This window comes from Corvus hawaiiensis, chromosome 19, assembly GCF_020740725.1.
Source record: "Corvus hawaiiensis isolate bCorHaw1 chromosome 19, bCorHaw1.pri.cur, whole genome shotgun sequence".
Lineage (NCBI taxonomy): Eukaryota > Metazoa > Chordata > Aves > Passeriformes > Corvidae > Corvus > Corvus hawaiiensis.
This window is the reverse complement of record NC_063231.1, coordinates 7,786,069-7,806,648: the sequence shown is the minus strand read 5'-3', so window position 1 is coordinate 7,806,648 and position 20,580 is coordinate 7,786,069. Positions and strand designations below refer to the sequence as shown.

The 20,580-nt window shown below is 57.8% G+C and overlaps 1 protein-coding gene across 7 annotated transcripts; it reads left to right on the top strand.

The window, feature by feature from the left end:
* The first annotated feature begins 427 nt into the window (after positions 1-427).
* UNC13D (unc-13 homolog D) lies at positions 428-19,676 on the top strand. Of its 7 annotated transcripts, none has more exons than XM_048323326.1 (32): positions 428-773; positions 7,680-7,712; positions 7,966-8,073; positions 8,767-8,826; positions 9,061-9,127; positions 9,211-9,388; positions 9,518-9,562; positions 9,980-10,048; positions 10,266-10,335; positions 10,650-10,754; positions 11,024-11,116; positions 11,353-11,459; positions 11,679-11,796; positions 12,355-12,479; positions 12,748-12,838; positions 13,114-13,170; positions 13,257-13,354; positions 13,589-13,640; positions 13,931-14,061; positions 14,332-14,452; positions 15,035-15,175; positions 15,334-15,432; positions 15,802-16,008; positions 16,181-16,249; positions 16,552-16,631; positions 16,850-16,955; positions 17,030-17,101; positions 17,224-17,307; positions 17,579-17,699; positions 18,297-18,420; positions 18,701-18,900; positions 18,993-19,676. In XM_048323326.1, the coding sequence occupies exons 2-32, from the start codon at positions 7,680-7,682 to the stop codon at positions 19,094-19,096; spliced, it is 3,135 nt and encodes a 1,044-aa protein (XP_048179283.1). In that variant the 5' UTR covers positions 428-773; the 3' UTR covers positions 19,097-19,676. The 7 variants fall into 7 exon arrangements, with proteins under 7 accessions (XP_048179283.1, XP_048179282.1, XP_048179284.1 ...); XM_048323325.1 differs by lacking the exon at positions 428-773 and adding an exon at positions 2,154-2,237; XM_048323327.1 differs by lacking the exon at positions 428-773 and adding an exon at positions 2,303-2,325.
* Positions 19,677-20,580: the final 904 nt, after the last annotated feature.

Genomic DNA, 20,580 nt, shown 5'->3' with positions numbered 1-20,580 from the left:
GCCAGCACCTCCCTGTCCTTGGTGTGCCTTCTTCTGGAGATCATGAGGACTTCCCACCACTCACAGAGCTGTAGATGGTCAAACTGTGCCTCTGCCACATGATGGACACTGTGATTTATCAGCTCTGCCTCACAGCGCTGTCTCCCTTTGCAAGCACGGCTGGAGGTGGTGGGAGGCGTGGGGTGAAGTCTGGATCCAGCTGCTCCCGGAGCACCCAGGAGCAGAGCCAGGAGCAGAGCCAGCCCTCACTAGTGAGCAGCTCCTGTCGCATCACAGGCACCTCCAGCTGTAAAGAACTGCCGGGGTGTGTTGGAGGTGAGTTTTGCCAAGGCAGGCTGTGATCAGGAGGAGTTTCAGGTTAGAGCTGCACAGAAAAGCCCAAGTGACAAATGTGAAGTTTGTGGGTGGGGAGGAAACCCTGGGATGTCCAGGGTGGGGATCTTTATTTCAGTCAAGGCTCTCTCAGCAGCCGTAGCAGCTGTTACTCACCTGGTCTGCTCTCTGGAGTGAGTCAGCTCCAAGAGACTGGAACCAGTATTTCAGCCCCCTCCTTGCTCAAGGGCTGGCCCTGTGCCACCGAGAGAGGCCCCAGCGGGACATGAAGTGGCCCACGTCACGGGGAGCAGGAGCACGGACTCGTACCTGCTGCTGCTGGCTGCTGGATCTCCCACCTCAGGTCCTCAAACAGACCAGGATCCCTCCCTGCTGGGTCCTCCCAGCCCACCTGCCATTTCCTACACAACTCCTATGGTTTCCAGACGCTGGAGCAAAAGGTATCAGCTTGGCTCCATTTAGGAGCTCAGCTCAGCAAATCCCGTCTTTCTAAACTTTTCCTTTCCCTTGTTCAACTTGTGTCTCTTCCTCCTCCTCCTCCTCCTCCTCCTCCTCCTCCTTCTCCTCCTTTTCCATGTACTTTGCTCTGTGAGGGCTGGGCTCTGGCTGGGACACACTGCCTCTCCCCGTGGCCCAGCCTGACTGCAATAATATTCCATGTTTTGGCATGTCCCTCTGGAATGTGGGGGCGGTGGGAGGGGTTGTCCTTCAGCCTCCTCCCATCATCCAAGCTTGTGGAGCTTGGTGGGCTCCTCAGGGGCTTTGGCAAGGGTGTGGGGAGAACTGTTGGTGGAAAAGCCATGGGGAGAATGCTTTGTGCTGAAGTTGGTCAGTATTTGGTGTCTGTGCTCCGGAATAACCTGGTTCATGGGCACCATGGGGGCATGGAGGTACCTGGGTGTCAACCCCAAGTTCTTCCACCTTCACAAGCATTCCCCTGGCCCCTCCTCAGCTCAGACACATGCTGTAGGTCCTGCTTTTCTCAACTCAGCCCCCAAACCAGCAAATAAATTGGCTTTGAAATCTGTATCCCCCATTCGCTGTCCTTGCAGTGAGGGGATGATAAATCCAGTGTCTGAAATGGAATTATCTCACTGGGAGAGGGAAGTGGAAGAAATACTTGCTGCATACACAGCACATGACAGTGATGGTGGAAACATTTTAAAGTGGTCACAAGGTGCTGTGAGGCAAATGAGAGACATCCAGGTCTACACATGAAGTCTGTGACCTCCTCAGATTCATCCTTGCGCATCCCTGCGATGGAGCTGGCAGCTCTTGTGCCAAACCCCTGCTCCTGCACAGGGCTCCCAAGGGGAACAGAGCTTTCACAACTGCCCTGTCCTGTGTGGGTGGCTGGGAGTCCCCTTTGCTCTTCCCAGAAGGATGGAGTTTGCCTTGACATCCTTCTAAGATGCCCCAAATGAGGTGGGAGGTGCTGTGTGTTCCCCACTTCCTTCCCAGGTACCACCATCTTTTGGGAGGTGCCCCCAAAGTGCTCAGGAGAGCCTGTGGCAGGAGAGATGTGGGGTCAGGGCAGGAGTAACTGGAAGGCCCCACAGGAAGCAGGGAGGGGGGATGACTGACATCCCTCCCAGGTATGGAATCATTGGCCCCACAGCACCCAGTGGGTCTCAGGGGGATTCCCCACCTGGGCAGCCCCAAAGAGGGAGAACACGGATGTCTTTCTCATTTTGAAACCACCTTCCTCCCCCCTGCCTAGTGACTGCACTGTCCACCTTGCCAAAGCCTGGAAGGCACCACTGGGTTTTGCAGAGTCATTGGACCCGTGGTTAAAAGGAGAAGTGAGGGAGGGACATGTTGAAATCAGTTTTTTGACTATTTGCCCATTTCCATCCGAGAGATAAGGGTGAGGCCAGGCTGCGGCTTCAGGATCGAGACAAGAGGTAGGAGATAAACTGCTATTAATGCTGATGGAGAGTCCTTTCCTAACAGGTTTTCCTTTAAGGGGAAGATGATTCCCTATAAAAGAAGGTGATGATGCTTGTTCTTTGGAGATCTGTTTTCTCAGCAGCCCCTACAACCCCACTCACCAGCGACCTGTGGACTTTAGTTATACCGGGGACAGTTATAAAGGGTTTTCCTTTAGGATGACTTCTTTTTAAAAGGAACATAAGGCTTCAGTCCATATTGTGCATAAATATGGTGGCTATTTTGGGAGGCAGACTGACAGTGTGGGAAGGGGGGGCTGTTGTGGGGAATGCCGACCCCCTCCCTCTGGAAAGTCCTGCCTCGGATGTCTGGGATGTTTTGCTAGTTGTCTGCCAGCGTGGGGAATGGAGTTTGCCAGGATTGTCTCTACTAACTAGAAATCCTTGCTCATTCTGGAGCTGCCTTTAGGGCTTCTCTTATTGTTTCCTGGACAAGGAGTAATTCGAGGTGCAAATACTGGAGCTTGGTGATTTTTGTCACCGGTATTTTGTGGAAGGGATGGCTGCTGGTAAAACCCAGGGGGGAAAAGGACCAAACAGCTCTCCCTTGGCACACAGAGAGGCTCAAATCCATGTGATCCCTGCACTGAGTCCTGCCTAAGGACCGTGCTGGCCTCTGACGGGAGCTGAGTGCTGCCCACCCTGCCGGGCTGTGCCTGAGCATTTCAGTGGGCATTGCAAACCAGGCAGTGGCCACCTGGGGAGCTGCTGGGGAAAGTGCTTTTAAACAGACTCTCCCACAGCAGCAGCTGAACTTTTCCTTTGTAAAGCCTGCACAACCCCAGCCCAGCCACCAGCTCCTGGCTGGAGGGTCACTGCCTGATGTTTAGCAATAGTTATGACTGGATTTTATTTCTCCAGTGTTACAAGGAGGAAAGAAGCGGATTTGAGGACTGACTAAACTCTTTCAGCTGTTCTCTGTGCTGGTTGAGGCAAGAGACATCCTGACTGCTGTTATTTTTTGTTGGCAAGAAGCAGTGAAAGGTGTGAGCAGCTCAAGGATGCTGTGTCCATGTCCTGCCTTCACCTCTGGGGTTGCTCTTTGCTGGGCCAGATTTTGCTTTTGCAATCAAAGCTAAAAGCAGAGATGACAGCAATGGTTTCCAAAGGCCATTGTGCACTTTTCTCTACTTCCCACTGACAACATTTTGCAGGGGAGCAGAGCACTGATGTCCCAGATCAATAAACTGCATTTGTGTGTGTCACGGGGCAAGAATCAGCTTCTCTACCACGTTTCCCTCCATCAGCAAGGGAGGAGATGCTTTTAAAGCTGTTTGCCCAAGGTGAGCCAATAGGAAAAGGCTGGATAAAGCCAAGGCTGAGGCTGGCAGGGCTGGGTAAGCACCTCTGAGCATCTCTGGCACCAAAGGGAATGGGCGTTCTCACTACATGTGGGGTGAGGAGGGGGCTCCAGTGCCAAACTGGGGAGTGCACAAGAAAGGGTTCTGAAGCCCAGTTGCTTGGGGCGCCCAGTTCCTGGGGACAGTTACCAGAGCCCTCCTGTCAGGGGAGACAGCAGAAGTGTAACAAGCAGCTTTTTTCAGACCTCAGGGAACGAGGCTGACAAATCGCAGGAGTGGATTTCAGCTTTTTGGTGTCTCACTGTATCTCTGGATTATTTTTCTGTAGATTATCTTGGCATCCCTCTGCCCTGGCAATTCACTGTGTTTATGTTGTGCAGCCCCTCTTGGCCCCAGTCCTGTACTGGCTGACCTGGATAAAGAAAATCTGCCCCCCACATCAACCCCCTGCCTGTGCTCTCAGCCCTTTGTCCATCTCCTGGTCCTGCAACCTCAGGGAACCCTTTTGCCATTATCACCTGCTCTTACAGGGTTCCAGGGCAAAGGGAAGGTCCTAAACTAACCTTCCTCAACTGAAGGACTGGATGAGTGCAAGGCTGGAAGGGCCTGGCTGCCTGCCCTCCTCCTCTCGCAGGGATGCTGCTGCCAGCATCCTCCTGCAGCCCTGCTTGGAGCCAGTGTGCTCTGGGTCTCTGTGCTGATGGACTCTGACTCCTTCCCTGCTGTTAAGGAGACAAACTTTCCAGTGCAGTTTCCATGGTCATGGTTTCCTGTTTGGATTCAGCACAAATCCCTGAGTGCCTGCACAGTACCACTGATCCCAGCGTGGAGCCACTGCTGCCTGTGTTACAGCTGAAGCACCTTTTTAATGGCTTTTGGACCTTCCAGGGGACAGAAAGAGGCTGGGAACACAGCACAGGGCCTGTGGCTCCTCAGCAGCCCCGGCAGGGACACCAAACCCCAGCAGTGACACTGAGCATGGGCTGTCATCCTTGTCCTTCCCTGGCCTGTGGGTCCGGCCGCTGAGCAGCAAATGCTTGTGCAGCTCAAGAGCTCCTCCAAAGCCCAGGCCGCTCTCAGCTGTGTCTGTAGGCACAACAGACACCCAGGAGCAAGCTGGCTCTTCCCCATGCCATCTCCTGATGCCCAGCCAGGCCTTCCCCCACCCAGTTTGTTATCAGTGAGAGCATCCTGATAGGGATCTGCGAGGGGAGGGCACGGCTGCCGGTCTGTGACAGGCAACTGCCTGGCAGGTTCCAATCAGATAAAGCGTTTACAAGAATGAAAGCTGACAGTAAAGAACAAATTTTCAACTTCATTTCTTGCTGCTTTTTTTTCTCAGTAGCTCTTTCTGGACAGCCCGTTTGGGGAAAAGGTCACAGGCCCTTTCTCAGTGCTGTTTTTGGCTCTTTACTGCATCTGTTCTCAGCCCAACCTTGTGCAACGCTCCTGGGTGTTGCAAGGACTTCTCACCCTGCAGCTTTTGCATGGGGTTTCAAATCCCCTCCACCCCCCGGGGCTGAAGACCCCCCCTGCTTTCTGCAAGGTCCCTGTCTGTGCTCTCAAGGCGCTCTCAAGGCACGATGGATCCGAAAGACACCTCGGAGCTCAGATCCTTCTTGTTGCCTCCACCAATCCTCTCCATCTCCCCTTCCCCTGCTGGCCTTAGCCTTCTCAGGACTATTTCTCTCCACTTACTCCCAATTCCAGGCTCATAAGCAATAGCAGGGACTGGATGTGACACCTTCCTTTTGCCCCCAGCCCATGAGTGCCACACAGTCCCCATGCTGTGGGGACGCCGGGGCGCCTGCGTCCCTGGGGTGCTCTGGAAGGAGCCCTGAGCACGTTTCCGCTTTGCTAAAATGGCCACGCCGTGATAAGGTCTGTGGTTTCCTCCTCTGAGCAAGCGAGGGAGGCCACAGCTTCAGGCAGAGCTGCAGCCCTGCCCCACGCTCAGCCTCCCCCTGAGATGGATCGTGCTGGTGGGAGCCCCCAGGGGACCCTCCCCGGGGAGGAGAGCCCCGAGGTAGGTGGCTCTGAGCCCGGGGGGCTGGGGAGAGTGTTTGGGGTGCGATGGCACCAGGCAGGGTCAGGGTGGCTGTGCCCAGGGGACCCGGGGGGCAGCGCTGGCTGCTGAGGCTGTAAAAGGGGAATGAGAGAAAAGGGGCCGAGGCCACGTCCTGGGTGTGATGCTTTGCCAGGGTCACCAAGGGATGGGGGTACCATACCCATGTAAATGTGCACCCCAGGGTGAGTACGGGGTCAGCTGCAGCTCTGTGCCCCCACTGAGGGTCCCCTTTTAGCTTGGCTATGGCTTCCCAGCCCCCTCCCAGCCCCTCTGGGCTCTCTGCTGCCAGCAGCTCCCCCAAGCCCTGCTCTGGGCCATCCCAACCTGACGCACTTCCTCTGTGTCCCTGCGTCTGTTCCCATGAGATGGGACCCACAGCTCTGCTGGGAGCACGAGGGCACAGTCCCCCGTGTTGGACTCCTGGGATGATCCGTCCTGGTGGACTTGTCCTCCCTCTCGAGCACCCCTGTCCCTGCAGCCCTCACTGCTGCAGCTGCTGGGGTGGGCTGATGCCGGTGGCTGTATCTAGACCCGGATTTAAGCAACACTCCTGGATTTGAGCTGGGTTCTTGGCATGGGGATTAGCAGCAGTAAACATGTCCTGGTGGCTCAGCCCAGCTTTAGCTTAACCAGTCCCGTGTGCACATGGGAGCATGGAGCAGATCCCGCAGCGTGTCCGGGGGCAGAAGGGAACAGCAGGGAGCTGCTCCCAAAACCAGCAGGGATTCCTCCCCCTGCCCTCCTGTGCTGCCCCATTGCTGGGCAAGGAGCAGATGCTCGTGTCTTGCTGATAAATAACAGCAGCAGAGAAATAAAATCCTTTTTCTGTCCCCTCTGCACTTGTGACCTTGCCATGGGGCAGTGCTGACTGTGGGGATGCTGAAGGATTTGGGATGGGGCCATGTCCCCCATGCCTTGGCACAGGCAGGACAGTGCCAGCAGCAGCAGAAGGTGGATGGTCCCTGGGCAGGGGCAGGCTGGGACCCTCCTGAGTGCAACAGGTTTCCCTTTCACAGGGGCTGCTGCCCCCAGCACCCACCAGTGGGTACAAGAAGGGATGTGGAGGCAGGCGGGAGAGAAGCAGCTCAAGGGTTAAACTTGCCAGGGCCGGAAGGGTTGAATTCAGTCCAGATGGCCGAGGGATTATGCCAGCCCTAGATTTGCCATAAGCAAATGTTAATGTTCAAGCTCAGGGTTGGTTTATTTTTTTCTGTTAGGGGTATCCTAAGGTCACTTTGGGGCCTGGGCTGACCCACAGGTAGGACTTGTCCATCCATCCATCCACCCATCCATGCATCCATCCATCTCCACCAGCCCTGGATGAGCAGGTGCTGGGACCATGCTCTGCAAATGCCTCTCAGCCCAGAAAAGCCCAAACTCATTTTAAAAACTTCTGTTACATTTTTTGGTGTCACCCCTTGTATTCCCAGAGGCTCCAGTGCCAGGACCAGTAGCAGATGGCACAGGGACACTGGTCCCCTTCCTCTGCTGGTGTCACCGCTTGGATTTAATTCTCGTTTGGAAAGTCAGTGTTGTTGCTGGTCACCCTTCACGTGGGGAATGAGCAGTGCACCCTTGCAGCTTTCAGAGATTTGCAGCAGTGCACCAAATCCTGATGGCTTTTGGCATCTCCCTGCCCAGCCTGGAGCTCCTCACTGTGCTCTGGCCCCCTGCCCTGTGCCTCACCTGCTTTGCTCTCCAGCCTGGTGCTGCTGGAATGAGCAGCTCTAGGGGGTGAGAGGTGGGTGGTTGGCTTTTAAAGCCTCCTGGGGGTAACCCCAAGCTGCTGTTGCCACCCTTGCAGCCCCCTCCTCAATTAATGGGGCTGGGGGGGAAGCCCCCCGTGCTGCCCTGCTGGTGGGTGATTCTCCTCGGCTGTGGGGTGTCACAGCATCCTTTGGGACATCCCACCCTCATGTGCTGTGGGTGAAGCCACCCCGTCCTGGCTGCCCTGCCTTGTCCGGCCGCGATTTCCTCCTCAAACCATGCTCGTGATGGGAAACCTCTCTGCTTCTCTTCTCTCCCCAGATGGATCTGTCCCACCGGTTCTCCAAGGACGAGGTATGAGCGTGGCCCTGCTGTGGTCTCCCTTGGCGGTGCTGGAGGGGGTGGCAGTGCTGCAGGGGCCTGGGGACATGGCTCAGCTCCTGGAGATGCTCCCCAGGGACAGCCGGTGTGGGCAGGCAGGGCTGGATGCAGGGGGTGCCAGGAGCTCAGGGAGCTGTGAGGAGGAAGTCTGCTGATCCTGGGGGATGCATGGAGCATGTCCCCACTGGCTGTCCCCACACGAGGTGCCAGCACTGTCCCCCCACAGCTGGCCCTGCTCTACGAGGAGGTTCTCTACACCATCCGGCACCGCCTGGGCAAGCCCGAGCAGCAGCACATCGGGGACTCCCAGGAGCTCTACTCCTACGTGCAGAAGGTGTGTCCCTTCCTGACAGGGTCCCCAAAACCTGGTCCCTGACACATCCATCCTCCCAGCTACAGGGGATGGTGGGGGTCTGTTATGCCCCAAGCTCACTCAGTGGGTTTTTAAATGGGCTTTGATTTACTCTGGTGGTTCACAAGAGACCACAAAATTCTCAGGAGGCTGAATAACAAACTTTCACTTGCAAACTTGAGAATATTAAAGCTGAATAAGGTTGTGCTTTCCATGTGCCAGGGGCTTGGGCTTGACCAGAGGCTCCAGGAGCTAGGATGTGGAAGTGCCCCATCCCACCTGCTCAGAACTTGCCCTGACTCCACACACACACTTTCTCTCTGGTTGTTTGGAGACAATAATCATTCCTCTGGGCCCTACAGGGTCACTCAGAGGGAGCTCTTAACAAGCACCATAAAAGATGCAGCAGCAGCATCCAGCTGGAGGGCTGGGAGCAGCCTGTGGCTGGGAAATGTTAGCCCTGGGGAGAAGTGTTTATCTTAGGCTGGGGATGGTGGGAAGAAGGCTCTCCCTCAAGGGCTTTCAGCTGGTCCCCAGCCTTCCTGCCGGGCTCTTTGCTGCTCTCCTCTCTCCTCGGGCTGCAGCTGGCTCCCAGGGAGCAGCAGGAAGCCCCTGGCTGCTCTCCAGCCCCTGTTAACAGGGCAGCATCCATCAGCAGCCCCGATATCCACACAGGCTTTTGGCATGGACGCAGAGGAGCACAGTGTCATCATGCAGAAGGTCATGGAGCTGGAGGTACAGTGTCCCCAGTATGCAGCTGGGGTGGTGCTGGGTGGCTGCAGTGCCTCTGAGCCCCTGTGATTGTGATTTGGGGTGCCCTGGGGTTGTCACTGCTTGGGTGGGAGCTGATGGCGTGGTCCTGCTCGAGCCCCATCCTTCCTTGCAGGGTTGTTCCTTCCTGGCAGGGTTGATCCTTCCTCACAGGGTTGGTGACCCCACACATTAATAGCTATTTCTTCATTTTTCCAGAGCCCCATTTACTGCCTGAAAGCCACTGTGAAGGAAGCCAAGGGGATTTTGGGTAAAGACGTCAGCGGTAAGTGGAGACGGGTGGGTGTCCTGTGGGAAGAGGGGCAGCTGCTGCTCCCGAGTGGAATTCCCACACCTCCGCCCTCGCAGGGCTCAGTGACCCCTACTGCCTGCTGGGCATCGAGGTCAGGAGCCAGGAACCAGCCCACCCTGACCACAAGAAGAGGATGAAGGCTGTGGTCAAAGACCTCATCCCCGAAGACCAAATCCATCGCACCCAAGTCATAAACCAGACCCTCAGCCCGGTGTGGAACGAGACGTTCATCCTGTAATCCAGCCCCACCCCTTGGCTCTGCTCTCCGGGGGGGTGCAGGGGGAGGCCGGGGCTCTTGGGTGTGGATGGAGGGTTCACCACTGGTATGTTACTCGAGTAACAGCATCCCCTGGTGCCTTGCAGGGAGTTTAAAGATGCGGAGACAGCCAGCTTCCACCTGGACATGTGGTGAGTGACAGCATCCCAGTGACCCCGGGACCCTGCCCCGAGGGTGTTCTGCCTCCTGGGAGAATCCCTGGGGTGTTCCTTCAACCTGCACCCTTTTCAAGGCCCAGAAAGCAGCTGGGGACCCCTTTCCCCATCACTTTCTGTGGAGCAGTGCTCAGTGCAGGATGTGACCTGTGCCAGGAGAGAAAACCCAGGCTGGCTGTGCCCAGGCAGGGCTGGTCCTAAGCCCTGGTTTAATTTATGGAGAGAAGCCACGCGCTCGCAGATTTGGGCTGGGTTTTGGGATGGCCTCAATCCTGACAATTCCCTGCTCCTGTACTTTCCCTTCTCCACTGTCATTGCAATTCCCTGCTCTGTTTTTCCCTCATCTGGGTCTCCCCCTTTCCCCGTGGTGGGTTTTGCCTCCCGTCCTCACAGGGATTCAGACGTGGTGGAGTCGATGCGGCACAAGCTGGGGGAGCTGACGGACCTCCACGGCCTCAAAAGGTTGGTGCCGGTGTGGCCCCAAGGCTGCTGAGGAAAGAGGGGGTGGAAAATGCTCATTTGCCTGCTGGATTTTAAAAATCGCCTTTGGAAGGAGGGAGGGAGGGAGGGAGGGAGGGAGGTGGGGTGGCAGGTCTGTGTCACTCTTCTCCATCCCGAGCACGGCCGGGTCACAGCTGCAGGACACCTTCCCACCCCATCCTTTGTCTGTGCCTTTCAGGATCTTCAAAGACGCTCGCAAAGACAAAGGGCAGGACGATTTCCTGGGGAACGTGGTGGTGCGCCTGAAGGTGAGCGCCCAGTGCATCCCCTCCTCCAAGGGGCTCCCCAGGCGCCAGTTCAACCTCCCGGGATCCGGGCAGGATCCCAGCCCTGTGGCAGCACCCAGCACAGCCCGGATCCCGTCTCAGAGCCACGAAGTGATGTCAGGTCCCTCACTGTGCCACAGTCATTCCAACACGCTCAGTCACTGTATATCCTGTATTTTTAATCCAATCTTCCTGCTCCATGAACGCAGTGGGATGAAGATCCCCTGGTCTTTGAATGAGATCCTTCTCCTGGGAAGGCTGCCCACGGCTTCCCCCTTGTCCCTCTGTGCCCGCAGGACCTGCACTGCTGGAATGACCATTGGTACCAGCTGGAGCCACGGACAGAGACTTATCCCGACCGGGGACACTGTCACCTGCAGTTCCTACTGACTCACAAGAAGGTGGGATGGAATGGGAAGAGGGGTCCTTTCCCATTGCCTGGGCAGGATGGGACAGCTGCCTGTCCCTTGGGGCTTGTCTGGGGCCTGCCCCAGGAGCAGTGGTGCCAGCACCAGGGTCTGCATGAGCTGGACCCTCCCCAGACCCTGCTCCTGGTGCACCTGCAGCCCTTGGCTCTCCAGGCTCACTTTTTGGGTGCTGTGTCCCTACTGTGACAGTGTCCCTGTGTGTCCAGGCAGGTGATGGTTCTCTCTGCCTTGTCTCTTTCCAGAGAGCCACCACGAGCAGCCGGACACAGCCAAGCTACACCGTCCACCGCCACCTCCTGCAGCAGCTGGTGTCCTACGAGATCCTCCAGCACCAGGTACCACCAGTGCTGGTACCAGCACCAGAATCAGCCCTCCAGCAGCTGGGCTGGGGGAGAGCTTCCTTTGCAGCCCACACCCCGACCACTTGTGTGATGGGAATGAGGGTCAGGATGGTGCCAGGCATCCTTCTGGGGCTCCCATTCCTGCAAATACACCCCACCATGGTGCCTGTCCCCCTCCTCGCTCATCCTGTCTTGCTCCAGGACACATTCCCCTCCCCCTTTCCCCCCAGCAGGCCGGCAGCACCTCCTGGGACGGGGAGCTGAGCAGCCACGCCAGCACCGTGCTGTACCTGCACGCCACACAGAAGGACCTCTCCGACTTCCACCAGGACATGGCGTGAGTACCCCACACCCAGGGAGCCCCAGTGCAGCACCTGGGGGGTCAAGGGCCCCAAAACCTTCCCTGGGACCATCTGGCCATAGCTGGTGTGTCCCATGAGCTCAGGTGTTGCCCCCAGGACACCTGGGTGCTGCCCCTGTGATCCCAGCTGTGGCTGTGGCTGGCCCCTGGTGCCCCCAGCCCCAGGGGCTCAGCCAAGCCCTCCTTCCTCCCCAGGCAGTGGCTGGCCTACAGCAAACTCTACCAGAGCCTGGAGTTCAACAGCAGCTGCCTCCTCCACCAGATCACCAGCATCGAGTACCAGTGGGTGCGGGAGCGCCTGAGGCCAGAGCAGGTGAGGGGGCTCCAGCACCACGTGCGGGGTCAGAGATCAGGGGAAGGTGCCCCAGGCACCCAACCCTGAGCCTCTCCTCCCAGGAGCTCCTGGGGCTGTTTCACTCCCAGTGTTCCAGGAAGGGCAGGAGGTTGTGGGGTACAGGGGTGCCAGGGTGTCTGCAGGGCATTTCCCAGTGCTTTGTTCCCCCTCTCTGTGAAGAACCCCTTACCCTTTGCACTGACATCCTCCTCCTCCATCCCTGCCATCAGGTCAATCCCAACCCCCTGCAAAACTCAAACATGACCCAATTTCTGCTTCTCCCAGCCTGTTTTCCCAGAGCATCCCTGCACCCTGCTGAGACACTGAATTTTCCATGCATAGCAATGAGGTTTAAGCACAAAGCTCAGTTCAGCCCCTCCAGGGAGAAGCTACCAGAGACATCAGGGGTTTTCTCCCATTCCTGGAGCAGGCTGGAAAGGAACGGGAGCACCAGCTCCCTCCACTGTGGTGCCATGGTCCTGCCAGCATCTCCCTGTCACTGAGGAGGACAGTGCATGTTTCCTTTCTTCTCCTCAGAAAGCAGAGCTGGCCGAGTCCTTCCAGTCCTTGCTGACCTACGGGGTCTCCCTCATCCGTAGGTTCCGCATCATTTTCCCCCTCTCCGTGCCGAGGTCCACGGAGAGGCTCCAGTCCCTGCTGCGGTGAGTTGGGCACTGGTGCCAGCTGTGTGTGGGGTCCTGTGGCTTGGCCACTGTAATGGCCAAGCCCCTGAGCTCGAGCAAAACCAGTGTGAGCCCTTCCTCCCCCATCTAGGCTGCTGTGACACTTGTCCTGTCCCATCCCTCAGCCTGGGCTCCCTGTGGGGAATGTCACTGGGAGGGGAAGTCTGTTTGGGCTGTCTCTCGGGGGGAAGAGGTGTTTGTTTCTCATGGCAGGTGCTGGGTTTCACTCGAGGTTCTCACTTTGTAGGGTCCTGGTTCAGATGTGCAAAACAAAAGCTTTCCGTGAGCTCTGCACACCCAGCCCTGACCTTCCCCAGATGGTCTCCACAGCTCTGAAGGTAGTGGGGGTCTCACCCACCCCAGCCCCAGCAGGGTGGGACCCTGTGGGTCTCCCTTCCCTTCCATCCCCTGCCCAATGCCCACAGCTCAGCAAATCCACACAGATCACCATGGTGTGGGAAATACTCGCCCCTCTTCAACCTGGTGGCCCCAGCCTGTGGTTCCCACCACAGGTCCTCACCCCACCCAGGGGACAGGGAGAGTGAAGGGGGTGACAGAGCTGGCTTTGCTCCTCCTGCTTCCCTGCCATCCCACCAGGACTCCTCTCTTGCAGTCAGGCACCACGGAGTGGTTTCACATGCAGAAGCAGCACCTCAAGCCCATGGTGAAGGTCAGTTCCCACCTCTGTCTCTCCGACACGATAAAGTCACCTCGAAATGTCTGAGCATCCAAAACAAGCTGTTCCTTCCTTTGCAGAGCATAGAGGAGAATAGCAAAGCCTTGTCCAAGCTCCTTCTGGAGGTGATAGAAGATCTCAAGCAGTGCCAAAAGATCTGGAATAAATTGTTCAGCACGTAGGTTTCAGTGCTTGATCTCGCCCCCATCCACCTTCCCTGGGGTCAAGAGTGACAGAGCACTTTGATGCCTCATTCCTTGGCCTTTGGGCTCCCCAGATGGGATCTTTGGTCCCATCTCTGCCCCTTAGAGCTTTGCTGTCCTCACCCAGGACGTGGCCCGGCAGAGTTTGCTGGGCTGCCTTTGCTGGGCTGGGGTTGGCAGGCTCCTGACTCCACGTTTCTCTCTTGCAGCAACCTGAAGCTGAATATCTTCTCCATTGCCTACCTGGAGCTGGAGAGCCTGGTGAGCAAGCCTGGGCTGCTCTGCCCTCGAGGGACTAAGGTCTAAAGACAGGCTGAGGTTTTTGGCCACCCTTCAGGAGGCAACTGCTTGTTGCAATCCTGGAAAGGGAGCAAGGGAAACTGCCTGTCTCTCCCTGTGCACCCATAGAGTGATGATGGTGACTATTTGACCCGACAAATCTTCTGAAATGCCACCCAAAAGGAATAGGAGTCCCCTGAGCTGACCCTGACTCCAGAAGGAGCCTTCCTGGCTGGACTTCACTGTGTCCCCCCGTCCTTGCTCCCATTCAGGTTGCGGAGCATGTCCAGGAGCAGCTGCACAAGGTGGACAGCAGCATGTCCAGACCCACAGCTGAGAGCCTCTTTGATCTCTACAGGAAGCTGCAGGAGCTCTATGAGATGAAGGACTCCCTCTCAAGGAGGTATCCAAGCCCAGGAGAGGGGAGGCGCGAAAGGGAGGGATCGAGCAGTTAACTGACAGGATCTCCAGATCCTTCCCACACATTGCTAATTGCACCCCAGGCAGAGCAGGCTGTTGGTGTCTGGTGTCAATGGGAGCATCACCAGGAGAGTTTTGGGCTCATCTCTGAGTGGGGTTGGTGTGAGAGCAGGAGGAGTGATGTGAGAGCAGGAGGGGTGACGGCCCCGTGCCGCTGCTGTGCGGTTGGAGAAGCCGGTGCCTTCATCCCTAGGGATGGACCTCTGGCTCTGAGCAATTTCCACCAGTGGTTCGAGGAAGCTTTGCCCCTGTGGCTGCAGAAGGCCTACACCACCACGCTAGAGAGGGCTCAGAAAGCCATCCAGATGGACCAGGTAACGTGGAGAGGAGAAGTCTCCCTCCTCCCTTTGGGGACACTCCAGCTGTCCTCCATGCCTCACTGCTGTGCCTGGCTCACAGCACTGAGACCACCACATAGGTGCCTCTGGCAGCCCAGGAGCTCCTGGTTCCTCTCCCAAATGACATAACAAAGTATGTGGTCCCCTGGGCCAGATGATCCCACTCACCCTGGCCCCACACAATGTCCCTGTGTCCCTTCCCTCGCTGCTCCCTGGCAGCCCGTGTGAGCTGAGGACCCTGCATTTGGGCCATGCTGTGAGAATCCCCTTTGCTTCCAGCCTCTGGGAAGAGAGAAGAGAAGGCAGCCATGAGGCCACAGGCTCCTCTCCCTGCTCTTCAGTGGGGTCCAGCAAAGCTGGGTTGGTTATGGAGGGAAGCAGGGAGCTCATGCTGCTCTGTCCATCCTCATCTCCTCCACTCTCCAAAGTGGTTGTGTGGTGATGTTGGGATATAAGGAGCTGATGATGGGCCAGAGAGCCCCAAAGTAAAGAAGCAGCTCTGCTCCCTGGGATGGCATCTCTCTATAAGGAGCTGTGTTTGCCTTCTCTGCCCCTCAGCTGAAGCCTTGCGGGTACCAAAAGCACAGCACATCCACTGTTGACCTGTCCACCTGCTACGCCCAGATCGTGACGACCTGGCAGCAGCTCAACTGGCCAGACCCTGACAAAGCCTTCATGATCATGGTCAATCTCCTGGAGGTTTGTACACCTGGGCACCAGCACCTGGAGTTTCCTCCTCCTCTTGGAGATGTGTCTCCTTGAAGGAGCCAGTACTCCCCAGTGATGTGGTTCCCTGAGCCCACGGTGGTCCCTGTGTTGCCTGGTTCAGTCCCGTTGGTTTCCTCTCTGTCCTGCAGGACATGTGCAAGATCTCCCTGATGTACTGCAAGCTCATCAAGGAGAGGGCTGAGGCTCTGTCGCTGAGTGAGCGGAACGAGGGCGAGGCGGCCAACAAGGTTGGTATTGCAACCTGTCCTGGTTTCTCCAGGAAAGGCAGGATTTGGCCCTGGTTTCTGGGCAGAGAGGGAGCTGAGCTGCTGAGAACCCAGCTGACATCCCCAGTTTGGGTTCCACAGGGACCAGTTGGCCATCAAAAGCCATAATCCTGGAAAATCAGGAGGGAAATGGTGTGAGCAGGGGGAGCGGAATGGGGATGGGGACACAGGTGAGGGTGAAAATGAGTATGGAGATAGTGATGGAGATGGACTAGGGATGAGGATGGGGATGGAGATAGGAATGGCACTAGTGGTGGAGATCGCACTGGGGATGGGATGTGGGATGCTTCAGGGAGTGTGGACACCCTGAAGCAGACCCACCTCCCCCAGCTCTGCATCGTGGTGAACAACATCGAGCAGCTCCGGCTGCTGATGCTGAAGCTGCCGTCACAGCTGGACTGGGCCCAGCTGGAGCAGCGCATGAGGGGCGTCATCGACCCACAGCAGATCCAGAACGCTCTGCACAACCAGCTCAACAGCACCGTGGCCTGCCTGGACCATGAGGTCCGGGATGTGGTGCAAGCCCTGGCCACCAAGGTGACCACCTGCCTTTTGACCCCCCATTGGCTTTCACCTGGTGCAGAGCAGTTTCACCCAAGGTGTCCTGAAGCCCATAATGCTCCTGGGATGGAGACAAGGTGGAGCTGGGCATGGGGAGGCTGATGCAGAGGGCAAGGTCCAAGTCTCTTCCTGCATTTCTCCCTGGCAGCTGGAAAAGGGCATTGCCAGGCACATCCAGGAGCTCTCATCTTCCAGTGACACCCAGAAGCCTGAGGATGTAAGTATCTAGTCCAGCCCCTCCTGGACCATCTTTTTTGGGCAGTCTTTTCTTGCTTGGTGGAGGCCTCTGTCACCCTCCATCGCTGCTCCCTGCCCATGCCTGGGGCACAGGACACACCAGTGATGGGGCCCAGACCTCCACATGCTTCGCTTGATGCCTGTGTCAGCAGCAGGACCAGATCAGGCACAGCCTGCCCATGTTCTGTGGGAAGGAGCCCCTCTGGGATCCTCCCTAGCCTGCTTTGCCCTGCTGGACACAGCCCCCCTGCCCTCCCCAATGCCCCTCTCCTCTTGCTGCAGTCCATCATCCCGCTCATGAAGTTCCTGGAGTCGGAGCTGCAGTACCTCAATGAGCATCTGGTCCAGGAGAACTTCAAAAGGTGACCAGGGCACTTGGGATGCACTGTGGCAGAGGCCACCAGTGTCACCATCCCTCGGGCAGGAGCATCCCCTCAGCTCCGTGTGGCTTGGGGCCATCCCACTTCAGGGCTGGCAGGATGAGGCACTTTCTGCTGGGGCTTTGCAAAGCCCTTCAGCTGAAGACCATCTCCCCAGCCCACCCCCTGGATCCTGCTCACAGCCTCCCTCTCCCCTGCAGCCTCCTCACTCTCCTGTGGCACCACACCCTGTCCGTGCTCTCAGCAGCAGGGGGGCCGCAGGTGCCCTCGGTGCAGCACTACCAGAGGTTGTTCTGTGCCCTGAAGGTACCAGGGGGAAGCAGGGGGTCCCTGGCAGGGACAGGGGTTTGGTTGGTGGCTGACAGCATCCTTGTCCCCAGAGCCTGGAGCTGTGCTTCCACGCCGAGGGCTGCGGGCTGCCGCTGGAGACCCTCCACACTGCAACCTTCCAGGTATGGAGATGGGGATGGGGAGTCCCCGTGGGTTCCTTTGGGAGGGAGGGTTGCCAGGGAGGACATCCCCAGGCTGTGGACCTGTCTGTGTGCTTGACCATCACCTCTTACCCTCCCCACAGACACTGGAGACTCACCTGGCCCTCTGCTCCGCCAGCAGCCGCAAACTCATCCAGAAATACTTCAGCAACAGGATCCAGCAGCAGGTAGGAGTCCGGATGGTGCTCCCAACCTCTTCCCACATCCCACCCTTGCTCACAGGCCTTGCCTGTGGAAATGTGGAATTTCCTCCCAGTCCTGGGGCTGTTGGGGCAGGTTTTGCCACAGTGTTGAGAGGAGTGAGCTCAGTTGCATCCAGAGGATTCCAGCAAACCCTGGGTACCCCAAAATTCCTGCCCAGCCTCTGCCAGACCCTGTGCCTCCCCTCCATGATGAGGATGAAGGACAGCACCCTTATCCCTGTACCCCACTTTCCAGCTGGACACCAGCTCAGAGAAGTACGGGGCCGTGACCATCAAAGCTCTGTACCGGCCTTTGGAGCAGAAACTCCATGTGGAAGTGCTCAACGCCACCAACCTCATCCCACTGGACTCCAACGGTGGGTGTGGGTGGGCAGGGGAGCCCCACTGTCCCAGGACCCCCCTGGGTGGGCAGGGGAGCCCCACTGCCCCGGGACCCCCTGTCCTTGGTCCCTGGAATGCCCCAGTCAGGAGAGGTCCTGGCAGTGCTTGGACTCTCTCTCGATTTCTTTCTTTACCCAAGGAGGTGGATTTGGGGGAAAAGGGGGGTTATTGCACTGGTCCGGGGTGGTCCAGTGGGATGTGGCAGGCAGGACCAGGCAGGACACAGTACCCACATCCCACCGGCCAGCAGCCAGGGCAGGCGGCTTTTCTTCATCGTGCAAAGCAGTCGCGGATAAAAAGCCGCATGAGCAGGGACCTGCTCGCGGTCCGGCTGCCGTTCGGGGAGATCTCCAGGAGAGGTCACTCCTCCTGCGGCCACCCGCGGCCGATCGCTGTGCGGGCAGGGTTAGGGCGGCTCCCGCACCCTCCAGGAGCCCGGGCCGGGCTGGGGGTTGTGGTGACAGTGCCCTGACCCCCTCCTGCAGCCACCCCAGTGTGTCCAAGCCTCCCCGGCCGGGTTCATCCCGGGGCAGAGGGGCATGGGGAAGGGGCTGATGTCTGCACCCCACCAGGCTCCAGCGACCCCTTCGTCCAGCTCACGCTGGAGCCCCGGCACGAGTTCCCCGAGGTGGTGGCCCGGACCACCCAGTGCAAGAAGAACGAGCTGCACCCCCTCTTCGATGAAGCCTTCGACTTGTATGTAGGGGCTGACGCCCACCAGGGGCCCCCCAGTCCCCACAGCCCCTCAGGCTTCAACAGAGCCTCTGCCATGGGGCTGCTGCTCCAGGAACTGCGCCCTGTCCAGGGATTTAACCCCCTGCACCCCAGTGGGGTCCCCCCAAACACCGGGGAGGGTGCGGGGCTGTGCTGGGGCCCTGAGTTTTGAGGGGTTTGGGTCAGTGTGGAGCATGGAAGGTTGAATTTTGGGACCGAGGGGGTGGGATGTGATGATCCCCAGCCTGCCGTGCCCCTGCAGCTTGATCCCCCCCGAGAAGTGTCGGCAGGAGGGGGCCTGTCTGCTGCTGACCGTGTTTGACTACGACGTGCTGGGGGCCAACGACCTGGAGGGCGAAGCCTTCTTCCCCCTGTGCCACCTGCCCGGCCTCGACACCGAGGAGGCTGACATGGGACGGGTGCCCCAGACCCGGCTCCCCCTCACCCACCCCAAGCCCACGGGTACGTGGTGCCACAGCCGGGCTGAGGCCCTGCAGCGTGGGGAGGGGGCTGTGGGGAGCATCTCCCACCATCACTCCCCTCTTCTCCGGCAGATGAGATCCTGCAGCTGCTGGAGTCCAGGAAAAGGGACAAAGAGGCTCAGGCCTTCGCTAAGCTCCGCAAGCAGCGAGCCAAGCAGTCCAAGGAGAGGGAGTGAGGGAGGGCCAGGAAGATGGCCCTGAAAGGCCAGCGGGACCACGGGACTTCTGTGGTGTTGGAGCCAGAACATCTGCAGGGAGTGTGGGGACAGAGGGGTCCCTGTGCCCGCCCCACCGCACCCGTCTCACCCCCACCTTCGGGCAGCAACGCTCCCGTGAGCCGTGGAGGGGGGACAGCTGGATTTGAGGGGATTTCTTGGCCTGCCTGGATTCGTAACACTACACGAGGGATGTGGAAGTGTGGCTGTCCCTGTCCATCCCTCTGGAGCTTGTCACTGCCAGTGCCGCATCTCCTGGCCGTGTCCCCACCCTTCCTGTCTGCAACACAACTGATTCAGGCTGGGGACAGCCATGGCCAAACCAGCCTTCATTTTTTTTTTTAAATTTTTAAATTTCTTTTTTCCCTCATTTACTTGTGGATAAGCCTCTTATTTTAAATGAAAAGCCACAAAGCTGATGCGTGGGCTGAATCTGTGCTTTGGGGCAGTGGCCCTGTGCTGGGAGCAGCAGCACAGTGGGGTGGGACATGGCATTTGAGGTGCTGAATTTCTCCTTTTTTAAAAATGTGCATCGCTTTTGTGTCTGTTTGGTTTGGTTTTTTTTTTATTTTACCACCAATTTTATCAACCTTCTGGAAGCCTGGGATCCTGCTGGAGCCTGGGCAGCAATAAAGAGCATCACAGCCCTAGCAGCCAAAGCAGGACATTTTGGGCAGCTGACAGCCCAGACATGGGATGCAGATCCCTGGCATCACCCCCAGCCTGTGCCAGGGACCTGGGTCCCTCTGGAAGTGGTGAGAAGCTCTGCAGGGTGCATCCATGTGGGGTGACCCAGTGTGACAGCAAAAATGCCTGGCAGGGCAGGTGATTTTAACAATTTGTTGGGTTTTTTGGAGCTTGTTTTTGCTGCAATTAGTACTAATTATACACCTGGAGCTCCCTCTACCCCCACCCTGCACGGAGGTGGCTGTGTTTGAGCTGCAGCAGGTCCCTGCGAGCTGCCAGGGACCAGGGAATTAAAAGCATCCCCCTCCCGGGTGCCTGAGCACCAGCTGTGCCCTCGGAGGGCAGAGCAGCCGCCGGGTCAGCTCAGGTCAAATCCTGGATGGGGGGGGGGGGGAAGAAAAAAGCTCCTTTGGTATCTGTGTGACAGAGCCCACAGCAGGAGGGATTAAGGCGCTGCTGGCTCCCAAGGAAGCTATTTGCTGGCTTAGGTTTCAGTGCAGAGAAATAATATCCCAAATCTGGGTCTGGGATTGTGGAGATGCTGTCCCAGGGTGTCATTTCAGCCAGGTCCAGCACCCTACAGCCCATCTGGAGTTGGCCCCTGCTTGGCAGCCCCCATTTTATTACAAGGTTTACTACACGAGGCTGGAGGTTTGAAGATGGTCTCAGCTCATTTTCAGCTGTTTGTTTAAAAACCACTGTGCTCTACCTTGCCTTGGGCTGCCAGCAGCCAGGTGTGTCGCAGGGAGGAGGTGGCA

Coding starts and splice junctions, on each gene's coding strand:
- UNC13D (XM_048323323.1), top strand. CDS start 5,553: ATGGATCGTGCTGGTGGGAGCCCCCAGGGGACCCTCCCCGGGGAGGAG. Junction 16,956..17,029: donor GGTTGTTCTGTGCCCTGAAG/GTACCAGGGGGA, acceptor CCTTGTCCCCAG/AGCCTGGAGCTGTGCTTCCA. Junction 17,700..18,296: donor CATCCCACTGGACTCCAACG/GTGGGTGTGGGT, acceptor GCACCCCACCAG/GCTCCAGCGACCCCTTCGTC.